The 14,077-nt window shown below is 48.6% G+C and overlaps 1 protein-coding gene across 34 annotated transcripts in view; it reads left to right on the top strand.

The window, feature by feature from the left end:
• The window catches only part of SEC31A (SEC31 homolog A, COPII component), a 439,339-nt gene that overhangs the window by 213,474 nt on the left and 211,788 nt on the right, over positions 1–14,077 (top strand). For all 34 annotated transcript variants that reach the window (XM_078676180.1, XM_078676183.1, XM_078676179.1 and 31 more), the window contains exons 8-10: positions 9,007–9,106; positions 9,259–9,420; positions 9,514–9,666. In XM_078676180.1, the coding sequence (XP_078532306.1) occupies positions 9,007–9,106; positions 9,259–9,420; positions 9,514–9,666 (415 nt within the window). The remainder of the gene's footprint in view (positions 1–9,006; positions 9,107–9,258; positions 9,421–9,513; positions 9,667–14,077) is intronic.

The raw sequence follows: 14,077 nt of genomic DNA, 5'->3' as shown, positions 1-14,077 counted from the left end.
GGCTGTCTGAGACTTCTCACACCGGCGTGGTCGGGGGACCACTACAAAGCCTGTTATTCACTGAGAGGGCGGTGGAGTACCATCGGCGGCCGAATGGCGCGGGGCTTTCCATGAGTGACCGGAAGCCGGGGGCCCGAACCTGTGTCGCAGTTTTCATCTCGGACCGGCCCACAAAGCGGAGGTCCGCGCAGGTGCATGCCAGGAACTCAAGCCTGATTAGAGTACGGATTGGCTGGGGGCAGCTGGGGTTCGCACACGAGCAGCGGCACGGTGAGGAGGATGGCCGGGCAAAAGGGCGGCAAGGGAGGCAGTCGCACGCTCACGGACATGCTCAATAAACTGCCCAGCAAAGGAGACAAGACTTCGACACCGTCGGGAGGCGCATGCGGATCTCAAGGAGGGAGCAACGGGGAGCCTCCGGTCACCAGATCCTTTTTAGAGTCCCTGTTCGGGACTTTGAGGGATGACTTTCAGGAGCTGAAGAAGGAGGTGGCCGGTGAAGTACGGGAACTGCGCAGGGAGGTAGATGGACTTGGAGAGAGGGTTGAAGCAGTTGAGAGCTCCACGCAGCGCCAGGATGATGAGATTACGCACTTGCAGCAGGAGGTACTCCGCCTCAGGGACCAACACATAGACCTTCAATCACACAATGAGGATCTGGAAAACAGAGCGAGACGGAACAACATTAGAGTCCGGGGAGTGCCGTCTACAGAGGAGCCCTCCGGCATAGCGGCCTATTTGCAGGACCTGTTTCGCACTGTCCTTGGTGAACCTGCGGATTTCCCTATCAGGATTGATAGAGCTCACAGAGTGGGCCCGCAGCGGCGGGCGAGTGGACCTCCGCCGGATGTACTGGCTTTCCTTCCTGATTTTCCGCTAAAGGAGCGGATTATGCGCGAGGCGAGGAAGACACAATCAATAGCATTTAGAGGTCACCAAGTGGCGCTATATCAGGATCTCGCTGCGACCACGCTCCAGAAGCGCAGGGCATTCAAGATTGCGACGGACTTCCTAAGGCAACACGACACGCCCTACTCCTGGGGGCACCCATTTCGCCTAATATTCCGATGGAGCGGGGAATCGCACCAGTTGCGGTCTCTTCAAGATGTTTGCGAAGTCTTAGGGATCACAGCAGAGGAAGAGGAGTCGTCCACACCACGAAGGAGGAGGAGTTCATCTGGCGGTGGCTGGCGGAGAGTCTCGAGACGCAGAACACAAGGGGCCTCACGGAGGCCGGATTCACCTGCGGTCAGATCTGGAATGGCGGACGCAATTCGAACGGCACATGAGACCTCAGTGGTCGAGGGAGAAGTGGCGTTGACCGCATAACTGGACTCCGGGGGGAGATTGACAATGCATTACTGATGGAGCTGGCTTGGGGAGGGGGCGGGAGCGGGATTGCGAGGGTGGGGTGCTGGTGGCAAGTCGCCCATGAAGGTAAATCACCGCAGACCTGTCCGTAAGGGGCAGGCCTGGGACTATTTGAACTATGTAAGGTTACGGGGGTTGGGTTGGGAGGTTCATGTTGGGGGACGGGGGAAGGGGAGACAGGGGTCGGGGAGTTGGGGTCCGGGGGTCTTGGGATCCGGGGGGGGGAGTTCGGGGTAGCTCGGTCCGGTGTCTCAGTTCTGTTCGCTCAGATTAGCCAGACATTAAGGGCGGATCTGCAGAAGAAGTCGGTGTTTGTCGCATTTGCTTGTCTAGTGCTGGGAGGTTCCATTAATCTGATATGGCTGGTTTGAAAGTAGTGACTTTGAATGTGAAAGGCCTAAACAACCCCACTAAACGAAGGGCAGTTCTCTCATTGTTAGAGGCCACGCAGGCTGACATTTGTCTGCTACAGGAAACGCACTTGCTGGTGGGTGACTGCCATAGATTGCGGTCCCGTTCCTTCCCCACGCAGTTCTTTTCTTCCCACACCACTAAAACAGCAGGGGTTGCTATATTGGTATCTAAATCCTTTAGGGGTGAGGTGCTACACAAATTGGCTGACCAAAAAGGGAGATTACTGGCGTACAGGTTTAAGTTGGGGCTCCTGCAATTCACGGTGGGGTCGGTTTACTGCCCAAACGAACGTCAGGAACACTTCCTCCGCACCACATTGATAGACGTCACAGCATCCCCTGACCAACATCTCATCCTGGGAGGGGACCTGAACATGGTGTTTGATTCCTCGTTAGACAGATCAGCACAGCGCTTTCCACAGACAGGGGAACTGTCGAACACCATGAAAACGCATTTAGCTGAACTTGACTTGCACGATCTCTGGAGAGGATTTCACCCTGCAGATAGGGACTACTCTTATTTCTCGCACGCACACAAAACATACGCACGGCTGGACTACTTGCTGGTCTCTGGCCCGGTTCGGGACATGGCCTCTGCCTCTGAGATCGGGGTCATCTCCCTGTCGGATAATGCACCAGTCTCGGGTACCTTTCTGCCCCCATCGACCCCGGTGCAGCGCGGAGTCTGGCGGCTACGGGACGCCCTCTTGCACAAAAAACTTGTGGTGCAGCGTATCACTGAGGCTGTGACTGAATTTCAACTTCACAACGCTAACCCCGAGACCACATTGGCAACTCAATGGGGAGCGCTTAAGTCGGTTTTACGGGGAGAGTTTATATCAGTATCGGCAGCCGAAAATAAGGAACGGAAAGTTAAGCGGGAGGAACTCACGCACAAGGTCAGGGAATTGGAGCGGGTGCATCACCGTACGGGGGCGCCTAGAATCTGGAAACAACTTAAGGCGGCGAGGAAACTTCTGTCGTCTCTAGACCTGGATAGGGCTGAATACGCGGCGCTCCGTCTGAAACACGCTTATTACACAGGGGGGGATCGCTGTGGTCGGTTGTTAGCGGCTAAGCTCAGAATTGCACACCAATGCCGTCGAGTCAAAGAACTTGCGGTGCCGGGCGGGCGCACGGTCTCGGAAGACGCCGATATAGCTGAGGCTTTTCGTCAGTTCTACGCTGAGCTCTACGCGGAGGACGGTACAGTGACTGGGGACCCTGATGAATATCTGGACTCAGTGACTCTCCCGTCCTTAGCTCAAGTACAGACTGACTACCTGGACCGGGAGATTAGGATAGAAGAGGTTATCACGGCGATCGCTAGGCTAAAACTCGGGAAGGCTCCGGGACCGGACGGATATACCACCCTCTTCTATAGGACGTTTTGCACTACCCTAGCTCCAATATTGACCAAACTGTTTAACTCTTTTGACTGCCCGGGCGCTATCCCTCCGGATCTCCTGCATGCCACGGTGTCGGTCATGCCGAAGCCGGGGAAGGACAGGGCCCAGTGTGGCTCGTACAGACCGATCTCCCTCCTAAACGTTGACCTAAAAATCTACACAGGGATATTGGCTGCGAGGTTGGCGCAATATCTCCCTGGACTGATTGAATCAGACCAGTCCGGTTTTATACCCGGCAGGCAGACGGTGGATAACACTAAGCGGTTGGTGCATGTAATGGAGAAGGCGTCACGGATCCCTGGGGAGAGGATGCTCCTATCGGTCGACGCCGAAAAAGCGTTTGACCGGGTGCATTGGCCGTATCTTGAGCGAGTGATGGCTCGAATGGGTATAGGGGAGAAGTTTAGGTGCATGGTCTTTAATTGTTATAAGTTCCCGTCAGCGGCAGTGCGGGTCAATGGCTGTGGATCGATGCGCTTTAATATTGACCGCGGCACAAGACAGGGGTGCCCACTATCTCCCCTACTCTTTGCTCTCTACATGGAGCCTTTTGCCCAGAGAGTGAGATGTAATGCGGATGCTACGGGAGTGCGGATGGGGGGTTATACCCACACGGTTAGTTTGTATGCAGATGATGTCATTTTTGCGCTAGAGGATCCGCAGAGGGCTTTGCCCGCGTGTATGGAAGAGCTCGGGGCTTTTGCGAGAACGGCCGGGTTCAAGATGAATATGGGGAAATCCACGGCATTGGATATCTCCCTGACGCCTGGGACGAGACGAGATTTGCAGAGGCGTTACCCACTAAGGTGGTCGCGGGACCATGTGCCTTACCTTGGTATCTTGCTGGCTCCCACACTGCCGGCGATGATAGCGGTCAATTATGAGACGTTAGGCAGGAAGGTGAAGGAGGAACTGGGGAGATGGAACAAGGGGACGATATCGTGGCTGGGCAGGATAGCGGCGCTGAAGATGACTGTGCTACCACAGATCTTATACCTCTTCCGGGCACTTCCGCTGCAACCCCCTAAGGGTTGGATAAGGATGATGCAGACGGCTCTATCCCAATTTGTCTGGCAAGGCCGCAAGCCCCGGATGAAGAGAACATTGACGACCCTAGCGCCGGAGGCAGGGGGGCTGGGAATCCCTGACCTTCACAAATATTTCCAGGCGTCTCAACTGAGGTACCTGGTGGAATGGAGCAGATGGGAGTCGGATAAGCACTGGCTCTTCCAAGATCAGGTGGTGGCGGGTCGACCGTTGCAGGAAATACCATTCCTCCGTAGACAGCACAGACCCCCGAACCTCTACGCCTCACAGGTCACTAGGGTTCCGTTGCGGGTTTGGGATGCCACTTGCGAACGGTTCGAGCTTACCTCGTTCCCATCTCCGTTCACTCCTATTGTGGACAACCCAGACTTCACGCCAGGGACAGAACCGGGTGCCTTTGCGCACTGGCGGGAGAAAGGCTGCAGAGCGCTTTTCCATGTGTACGGAGAGGATGGGATCCTCCCCTTTGAGGGCCTTAAAGAGAGTTACCAGCTGGTGGAGGCGGACAGGATGCGATATTGGCAGGTCAGACATTGGGCGCTACATCCACAGGTGCGGGATGCAGCGGACAGGAACCTGCTCCCCTATGAGCGATGGTTGGCGACGCGTGCTTCAGATGCGAAACTCATATCGGATCTATATAAAATGCTACAGCCTCCGACCGTACACATTTATAACCCTGGCCGGGAGAGGTGGAACAGGGAGCTGGGGAGGACGCTGAGTCATAAGGAATGGGAGCAGATCTCATACCGAGCGCGACACTCTGCATATCATGTGGGGCTCACGGAAACCTTCACCAAGGTTTCGACGTACTGGTACCGCACTCCCGAACGCTTGCACGAAATGAACAGGCTCTTAGACACTACATGTTGGCGCGCTTGTGGACACACTGGGACACTGACACATATCTTATGGGAATGCCCCCTGCTACTGGATTATTGGAAGGAGGTGCTCGATGAAATTGATAAATGTTTTGACATAGAGTTACCTCGTTTCCCAGCATACACCCTACTGGGCCTGCCTAATGCCTTGATGTATCTGTTGAAATCCCGGAGAGGGAGACACATAGCCATCGCCTTGGGCTCCGCTGTGCAGAACATTCTAATACACTGGCGCACTTCCACTGTTCCCTCGATCACGGGTTGGTTGCATAGGCTGTGGCATGTACTGGGCATGGAGAAACTTTCGCTTACATTGGCGGGGGAGATGGACCAATTCACGGAGCTGTGGCAGCCATTCCATACTTTATTGGCCACTGAATTCAGGGAGCTTACGTGCCCCAGATACCTGAGACTCCTTAGACTTACACCACCGATCACCTAAAAGGCCTGTGGGGAATGGATGAGTGGGGCACGCACGTTGGGAACATGATGGGAAAGGGCTTATGTGTTTCCGAGAACTTCCTTGCGCAGCACCGGACTGAGAGTTGGGGGGAGGGAAGGGGATGGGAATAGGGGGTTGTTGGGGTAGTTTGTTACATTAACTGTGAAATACAGTGGGATTGTTCTTTGCTTCCTGGTCGACGCACGACTACAATGCTCGAGGGTGCCACCCATAGAGGCTCTTGCTTAGTTCAGACTGTAGAACCTTGAGGGTGGCGGTGAACTCTAGAGACTACATCAGCATTGATTTCTCATACTAGGTGCTATCTGTTATTGCCTGGTCCTTTTCTGGTTTTACATTGCTGTACTGCTGTATTTCCTTAATAAAAATACTTAAACCTAAAGAACACCAAAGGCCCGTTCACCTACTCGCCGTGGAGATCTAGGACCTGCTCGACTCTATCTCCCCTTTTTTACGGAAACCTGGATGAACCCCCACCTTGGCCCCAGAGATGGCAACCACCATACCCGACAGCTACAAAGTCATCCACACTCCTGGTGGCCCGCAGCGATCGGACCCCAGTTTCATCCTCCTGCTTCCACACTCTCCACCTGCTTCGTAAGATCTTCAAGTGGATTCCCACCAAGTCCAGGAAAACAGTCACCAATTCACTCCTCAGCAGCAGACTCTACTATGACAACGCACTCTACGCTGGCACCACCCAGAAACTCCAAAGGAAACTGCAGAACATCCAGAACGTCTCTTCCAGACTTATCCTACACTTCCCATGCCACAGCCACATTACCGGCACCTGAGAGACCTTCACTGGCTACCTATCAACAAAAGAATTACCTTCAAGCTCCTCACACACGCCTACAAAACTATCCTTTATGCTGGACCTGCATACCCCAACCGCCGCCTCTCCTTCTACACTCCCACCTGACATCCCCACTCTGCCCAACTTGCCCTGGCTACCATCCCACGGATCTGCAAGACCACGGCTGGAGGAAGAACCTTCTCCTACCTCAGTGCGTAGACCAGGAACTCCTTGCCTCTGCCCCTCAGGCAATCCTAATCCCTGCCGCAATTCATGAAGGATCTCAAGACCTAGCTCTACAAATGAACTGCAGACCCCCCACCCCGCACCTTGAGACCCTTATGGGTGAGTAGTTGCGCTTTATAAGAAACCTGATTGATTGTATACTGTATATGCCTTTTTCACCCATACAAAAGCATTACACGTAAAGACACATTTAAGTGAACATTTGACTTACCTGTGAAATTCAATATTTTAAAAATTAATTACATGATCATGAAGTTCTTGGTATCAAAATGTATTTTTAAAAAATAGCTATTTTTCCAAATTGGTCTCCAATTTATTCTTTGAGTGTGTCTCATATATTGCCTATGTGAGTACAACAAAGGCTTAGCACTACCCTCTGATAATCCTAATCTGCTTGCCCACACTACCACAAAAGAGAGCCTTTAGTGTTATAATATTTGCCTCTGTAAACCAATAAGGGTTGCCTCGACTCTCTAGACAATGTACCTCGTTTTGGTCCACTATATAGAGAGCCAGCTTCCTACACCTAGCACAGACCGTTTAGCCCTTAAAACAGGACATTCTGGGCTGCTACTGGCAAGAAAATTGAAAAACCATGCATTCAAGGTTTAAAAACTTAGGCCAAGAGGGCGGACGTTGATGGGCCCAGGTCATTCTACATTGGAGCTCCGGTCCGGCTCCATTTCTGGGTCCCCAATCTGCAGAAAAGGTATGGTGTTTAGCCATCTGATTCCGACAGGATGCTAATCAGTTCTGGACTGGCTGTAGTGGGCATTGGGCCTTTCCCCAGGAGGCTGGAAGAATGGAGGCCGGTTTTGCAGTGGTGGGGCGGTTTTGTTACTGGGCCAGATTTTGCAGCGAAGCTGCAATATCGGCCCCAGGTAAGAAAAGCAGCAGAGTGCTTCACACTTGCACTCCCTAGAAGCTGCTCTGCCAAAATTGCCAGGGCTGCTTTGGGTTCCCAGTCTGGCCTTGATGGTAATTGTGGTCCCCGACTGGTTCTGTGTACATTTTTGTCATACCTGGTGGCGCAATGACCTTTGATGAGCTGAATGTCCATGCAAGATGAGGTGATCACCCAGTCATGTCCCTTTGGCTACTGACTAGAGTTCCACCTGGGAATGGTGGGTGCAGAGTCAGTGAAATAATTTTGGCTTGTGACATTCCAGCCAAGCTTCTGCTTCCTCGAACAGAAGAGACCGACATCTTGCAGTTCTGACTTTGGAAGCTCCGCTGAGCGCGAGTCCCGACCTCCTTAGGCAGCCACCGCGTCCCCCGAATTGACTTTGGGACTCTACTCCGTTCCTTCGGCGGCGTTTTTCTTTTCTTTGCATTCATACCACTATAAGCAAACCTTGATTTTATTCTCTCGCTTGGAGGTATGGCCCAGTCACACCATGAAGTACTTGAACCGTGATGACCATTTAATCACGGATGCATGATCCCATCGTTTTTGTCCTGATGAAGACCCCAGCCTAAGGTTGCCAGTTTTTCCCTAGAACAGGGGTTGAAACGTCGACAATCTTCCACCTTACCCACAACCAACCACATTGTGATAATGATCTGAGTGGTTATTTTGAGAGGCTGTCTATTAACGTTGAATGACATTTATGTACCTAGTGTGGCTGAACTTAAGAGCCAACACACCTTGTATTTCTTGTTATAATTTGGGTCCTACTGACCAGTATTATTTCACTATTATGTTCCCTATCCCACACCAATCCTGGCACTCCCCCTCCCTTTTCCCCCCCGGGGCACTTTTTGTTGGTCAAAATTGAAGAACATTGAACCAATGAAAATTAAAATATAACTTAAATCATACATTGTTGTCTGATTCTATGTGATTGTTTTACATTGAATCTTTATTCCTTTCTAACTTGTGCTTTCCAAATCTCAATTTACTCTTTATATATCCTTCTATGGTTTCACACTGGAACCATCTGCAACTGTACCAAGCTTCTGCTTCAGCATGAACATTTGCTATGAGTTTATCCAATAATCCCATTCTAGAGAAATGCATAAAAAAAAATCCTTGTTGCAAAAGTTTAAATGCCTACTCTTTCGCTTTGTATCAGGTGTATTATGCCTCTCTATAGCTTTATTATCATGGTCTTGAGTAGAGTACAGTAGGCTTTTCATTTCTGATGGAACCTGAAAGTAGGAAGAGAAGAAAGCAAACCAAAGATGAAAGCTTTATGAGTGAAAGAAGACAAGAGAATTGTTAACTTCTTCAAAAAGCCCCACTTTAGGCATGTGAAATTGCTAATCTGTTCATTTCCTTCTGGTGCATGAGACCACTTGCGTATGCATTATTGCTTTGAAAATGTTTACCAATTGGATATCTTGGTTTAGTTTGAAATTTCTTATCTTTTCATTGAAGGGGTATACTGAACATTGCGTGGAGTATGGCTGACCCAGAACTCCTACTCAGCTGTGGAAAAGATGCAAAAATTATCTGCTGTAATCCCAACACAGGAGAGGTATGTATTTACTTGCATGTTTTTGTAGGTATAGCCTCTGTATACGGCACATTGTGTATATTTGAGCTCAACCTAAGAGATCAAAGTGTATATCCTCAAATTGCATCAAATGACCTTCAAAGAGAGATTATCCACAATGTATGTTGTTGCAGGTGTTATATGAGCTACAAACAAACACTCAGTGGTGCTTTGATATCCAGTGGTGCCCCCGGAACCCTGCGGTGCTGTCTGCTGCTTCCTTTGATGGTCGTATCAGTATCTACTCTATCATGGGGGGAAGTATAGACTGCCTGAGCCAGAACCAGGCAGATAAGGTAAAAACCATTGGAGACCGGCTTGAAATTTGACTTTTCTCAGGTAACTTTGTTCTGCTGGTGTGATTTATGAATTTGTGTTGATTCTTTCAGTTGTCTTCCTCGTTTGGTAACATGGATCCCTTTGGTACAGGGCAAGCACTTCCTCCTCTGCAGATTCCCCAAAAAGTGACCCAGCAAATGACAGTTCCTCCTTTGAAAAAACCACCAAAGTGGCTTCGGCGTCCTGTTGGGGCTTCCTTTTCAGTAAGTTTATTTTACTGCTAGGTTTGTTAACCTGGTGGGAAGTGAATAGGAGAGTTTGCAGTAAGGTTACCATAACAACTATTAAGGATTGTACTTGTAATTAGGTAAAAAATATCATGTGCAACTAATTTGATCCATAGCAGCCAATTCTATTTTAATGTGTTCTAATTAAGAGCAGTGAACACTAGGAAAGGAAGTGGTTTGTGGCTTCTATTCCAATCTTGAGTAGGTGACAGCAAAACCTAATGTCCAGTGTCCCGGTGCAGTTTGTATTCCAGCATATTTGAGTTACAAAATGGATGTCACTGAAATAATGTACTAAGTATGTCTGCATCATTTGCATTGTTTTAAATTTCAATTGTTTTCGGCTTTAGTACAGCAGTTTTCAAGCGAGTGATCTAACCCCACTTATTCGACTTGAATAAACCACAGTGTTAATGAAGAGCAGCACATAACAGCATTTCCAAACAGTTGAGTCGAGTAGAAGAGTTAAACAAAACTGAAGCATTTGAATACAGGGACCCCCTGTCTAATCGATCAGAAGTTGCAGTTTTTCATTCCTGTTTGGAGTAGTATTGTTAATTCAGGCTTTTGTTGGTCAGTACGTTTAAATGGGTGAATGTAAATAGCTCCCATTTGAAAGGATCTCTTTTACTTAGATCCTGCCACAACTTGTTGTCTAGACATTAGTGGTGCCAAGACCTGCTGCAGACAGGCTTGTCTCTGATTAATTTGGTGCCTTTGTTTGATTGTGATATCCACCCTGTGTCTTCCGTAAACGAAACTCAATGACAAAGAATATCAGAATAAATGTAAAAGCCTGCAAAATCTCACGCACGTTTAAGAAAACAATGGGCCCTTTGTCTCCCGATAGGCAATCATGAGGGAAGGTGAGCAAGGCATTCTGCTAAAAAATGATATACACAAGGTTTTTTTCTTTTGCCACAATCTACAAGAAACTAGAGCAATGTTCCTTGGTAATACATTGTGTAATCTATGTATGATTCTCTGTTATACAGTGGTAACATTGCCATGGATGATATTCTTTCTGTTAACTAGCCTCAGATTCTTAGTACTTCAATAACATTTTGATCCCATTTATTGTTTGTGTGCAAGGAATAATGTCATATTCTAGCAGATTCGTATAGTAGAATATTCCTGTGCCCTGTTGTATTTATTGTGTTAATTTTATTTAACAGCATTGCACTTTTGTAATAAGCCATGAGACAGGCATAAATAAATGCTCGCCTAAATTCTAGAATTAGTTATTGGTACTTTATGCACCTACGCCATTAAGGGAGTTTTTTTAGTTATAGCTTCAGCATTTGGTCTTGCTATATATTTCTTTGCTTATTCACAGTAGAGAAAGGTGGGAAAGGGTTGCTCAGATTTGGGTTTTCTCCAAAGTTTATCAGTTTCACTCAAAGGACAGGCAACTTTAGAGTGTACATGCACACTGCAGTGAAGGATATACATGAGAGGTGTGACTTGTGAAACTGCTTTATTCATCACTATTTGGTATTTATTTTTTCCACTCTTTTGTGTACCTTTCAAGCAGTCAATGCTGTGGTTTCTTCTATGCCGCTGTTAAAAAACACATGAAATGCTAAGCAAAAATCTTCAATAGAAGTAGTTTTTAGGTCTCGCGCCTAGCGGTGCAGTGCGAGACATTTAGTAGCTAAAAATGGGGTTTAGGAGAGTGACCTAGGAATCGCACACGCTTGTGCATGTGCTTTTCCTTTTGTGCCCCGCTATTGGCCTTTGTGTGTGTATTTTGTTTTCAAGAGAGCATGCAATAGACCAAAGGCGGGCGCATTGCTCTGCCCATGGCCTATTGGTGTCTATTACGTGCACCAAAGGCCATGTGCTTTCAATTATCGTGCCCAGACACGGGCGCGATAATTAAAAGCACAGGTTTCGCTGTAGCGTGCGCATGCACACCACTCGCATGCGTGGTTTTTTAGTTTTTTTTTTTTTTTACAATAGCGATCGCTTTCACTGCCACTTGTTTTTATTATGATTTTTCTCTGCGTACTTTTCGAGTGTGAAGATCTAGAAGCACTATATTTTTAAAGAAATAATTGACAGTACTCCGATCTTGTTGAGGAGGACTCCTGTGGGTTCGAGGTAGGAACTGCTTGGCTCAGTCGGTCTCAGTCAGTTGGTCCCCAGCCGCAATGGAGACCGAGCCGCTGCTCCAGCCGACCGTGGAGCGGAGTTGGTGCGCCAACCTGGACTTCGAAGCCTATGAGCGGAACGCCAAAGCCAGGACTTGCTCCTACTCCTCGTCGGGCTGCTTGGTGACGTGCGTGCTGGAGCCAGATAATGTTCTGTGCGGGTCAGGTGCACATGGGTAAGGAGTTGATCGCGCCTAGTTGTGCCCAGGGTTGTTTCATGGCGCTCAATGAGAGCACTTGGGATCCCAAACTTCCGAACTTGCAGTGGTGCCTTCCCCGAGGTCTCAAGCTGTCTGCACCACGTGTGAGTAGTTTTTGCAGTACAGATATTTCTTAAGATTGTGCTATTTGCATTATTACTTTCCAAATGTCTTATTTTTGTATTTTATTTTAAAGCACACTCTTCTAATATGCTGTAACTTAAATTCCTCTGCTGCGTCTCCTCTGCCGGCCTCTGGGCAGAGGATTTGCTTGCTGCTGTATCCTTGCAACTGCCTCCTGCTCCGAGGAAGTATTAACCTCATCGCATCTTCAGTGGTTTTTTACTCCCGCCCTGTGAGCTCTACCACACCGCTTTACTTTCACACAAGGTGGGCGAGCCCCCCCAAAAAAGCGAGAGATCTGCGCCAATGGCCTGGCTTGGCTCTAAAATCATGCGCACGAGTCGAGCATTAAAAAATATTTGGTTCTGTAAATCATGCAACACACACCATGCAAAATATGATGGCCTATTCATTTTTTTTAAGTGTATTGCTTTGACATGTGGTCAGTGCTTAATTTGAGCCGGTGGTTGCTGATGGGGGCTCACCCTCATTTTGTCGACCGGCACTTCTTTTTCCTCATCTCACATTTATGGCGAGAAAGAAGAGCGGAAAACATACACAAGGAGAACGATGGGGGAAATATATATGCGGAAATACATCAATAGGGAGACAATAGGGACTGGGAAGAGTGAGTTAAAGGGGCAGGAAGTGATGATAGTGGGGTAATGAGGCAACGAATACGCATCCTAACTTTTCGGCGGGTGGACATTTAATCTGCTGGCCACGGGCTTCTGCACGGTGTTTTGGGCTGCGCTAAATGCAGATATATCCCTTCATGCATTGAAGGTCTTAATTACAAAGTAATAGTTTTAACAAAATCATACCCGCCTTCCCCTGAAATGCCAATAGTGAACTAAGATGTGGGTCTGGTGGCTCAGTGGACTAATGCACCCCCTGTGTTCGTTCCCATGGTCAGGGTTTCGAATCCTGACAGGTCCGCTCAGCCTTTCATCCTTCTGAGGTCGATAAAATGAGTTCCGTTGATTTGGTAACAATAAACACCTGTTATTCAGCGCCAGGTTATCAGTTGTTCTGCATCCTTTATGTGAGCTGGATTCTTGTTGTACATGCTGCATCGCCATAGTTTATCTTCAGTACCAGAGGCATTGGCACAGAACACATATTCTTGAACGCATACATCTGAAGCTTCTCCCATATGTCTCAGTGAAGAGTAAGCTCCGAGAAATTACCCATCTCCTAGAATATCACAATTTAGTTATGCAGATGAAACGAGCTTGATCCGAAATGTTCTGGTTTTACTTTGTGGGATCCCGCCACTATATAGGCATTTGATTCCCTCTGCCTGCTTACATGCATGGCTTGTCTTTAATTCTTGGCGCCTACGTTTAGTGTGGGTGGCAGACAGACGTCATGTAACCCTCGGCTTGTTTGTGCTCGAGTCTCCAAGAGTACCCTGTGCAGAGCCAGAGCAAGGCATCTGGCTCGAGCTTTTATGGGCTCGCCCACCTCTACCCTCCCCTTGTCCAGTGCACTGCCCCATAGCCTCCTCTGTGCTTCCACCGTGTGCGCTCTTTAGCACATTTTTGCTGCTACCAACTGTCCTGTTCGCCACATCTTTACAATATTTTCCTCTTGAATGGCCCTATCATGCATACGATTAGAGAGACTTCTCGTTTTTTTTGGTTCGGTGTGCAAGCCTCAGAGGTGCAGGGTTTGGGGTGCCTTCAGAGCGCACAGACGGTGAGCCTGGCTGGTGGAGTAAGCTGGTTTTAACCTACCAAGAGTCCTCAACTTGAGTTCTTTGGTGGCGAGAGCGTTTTTATGAAGTTCAGGGTGAACTGCGCTTTGCGGTCCCTGGAACGCATGCAGAGGAGTACCGTGGAGGTAGGAAGGACATTAGTTTTTACTGAAATGGAGTGTAAACTGTTTTCCGAGATTACCGTTGTTTCT

The sequence above is a fragment of the Lissotriton helveticus genome, chromosome 2_1 (genome assembly GCF_964261635.1).
Source record: "Lissotriton helveticus chromosome 2_1, aLisHel1.1, whole genome shotgun sequence".
NCBI classification, from domain to species: domain Eukaryota; kingdom Metazoa; phylum Chordata; class Amphibia; order Caudata; family Salamandridae; genus Lissotriton; species Lissotriton helveticus.
The sequence above is the reverse complement of the archived record's forward strand: the minus strand, read 5'-3'. Positions and strand labels throughout refer to the sequence as shown.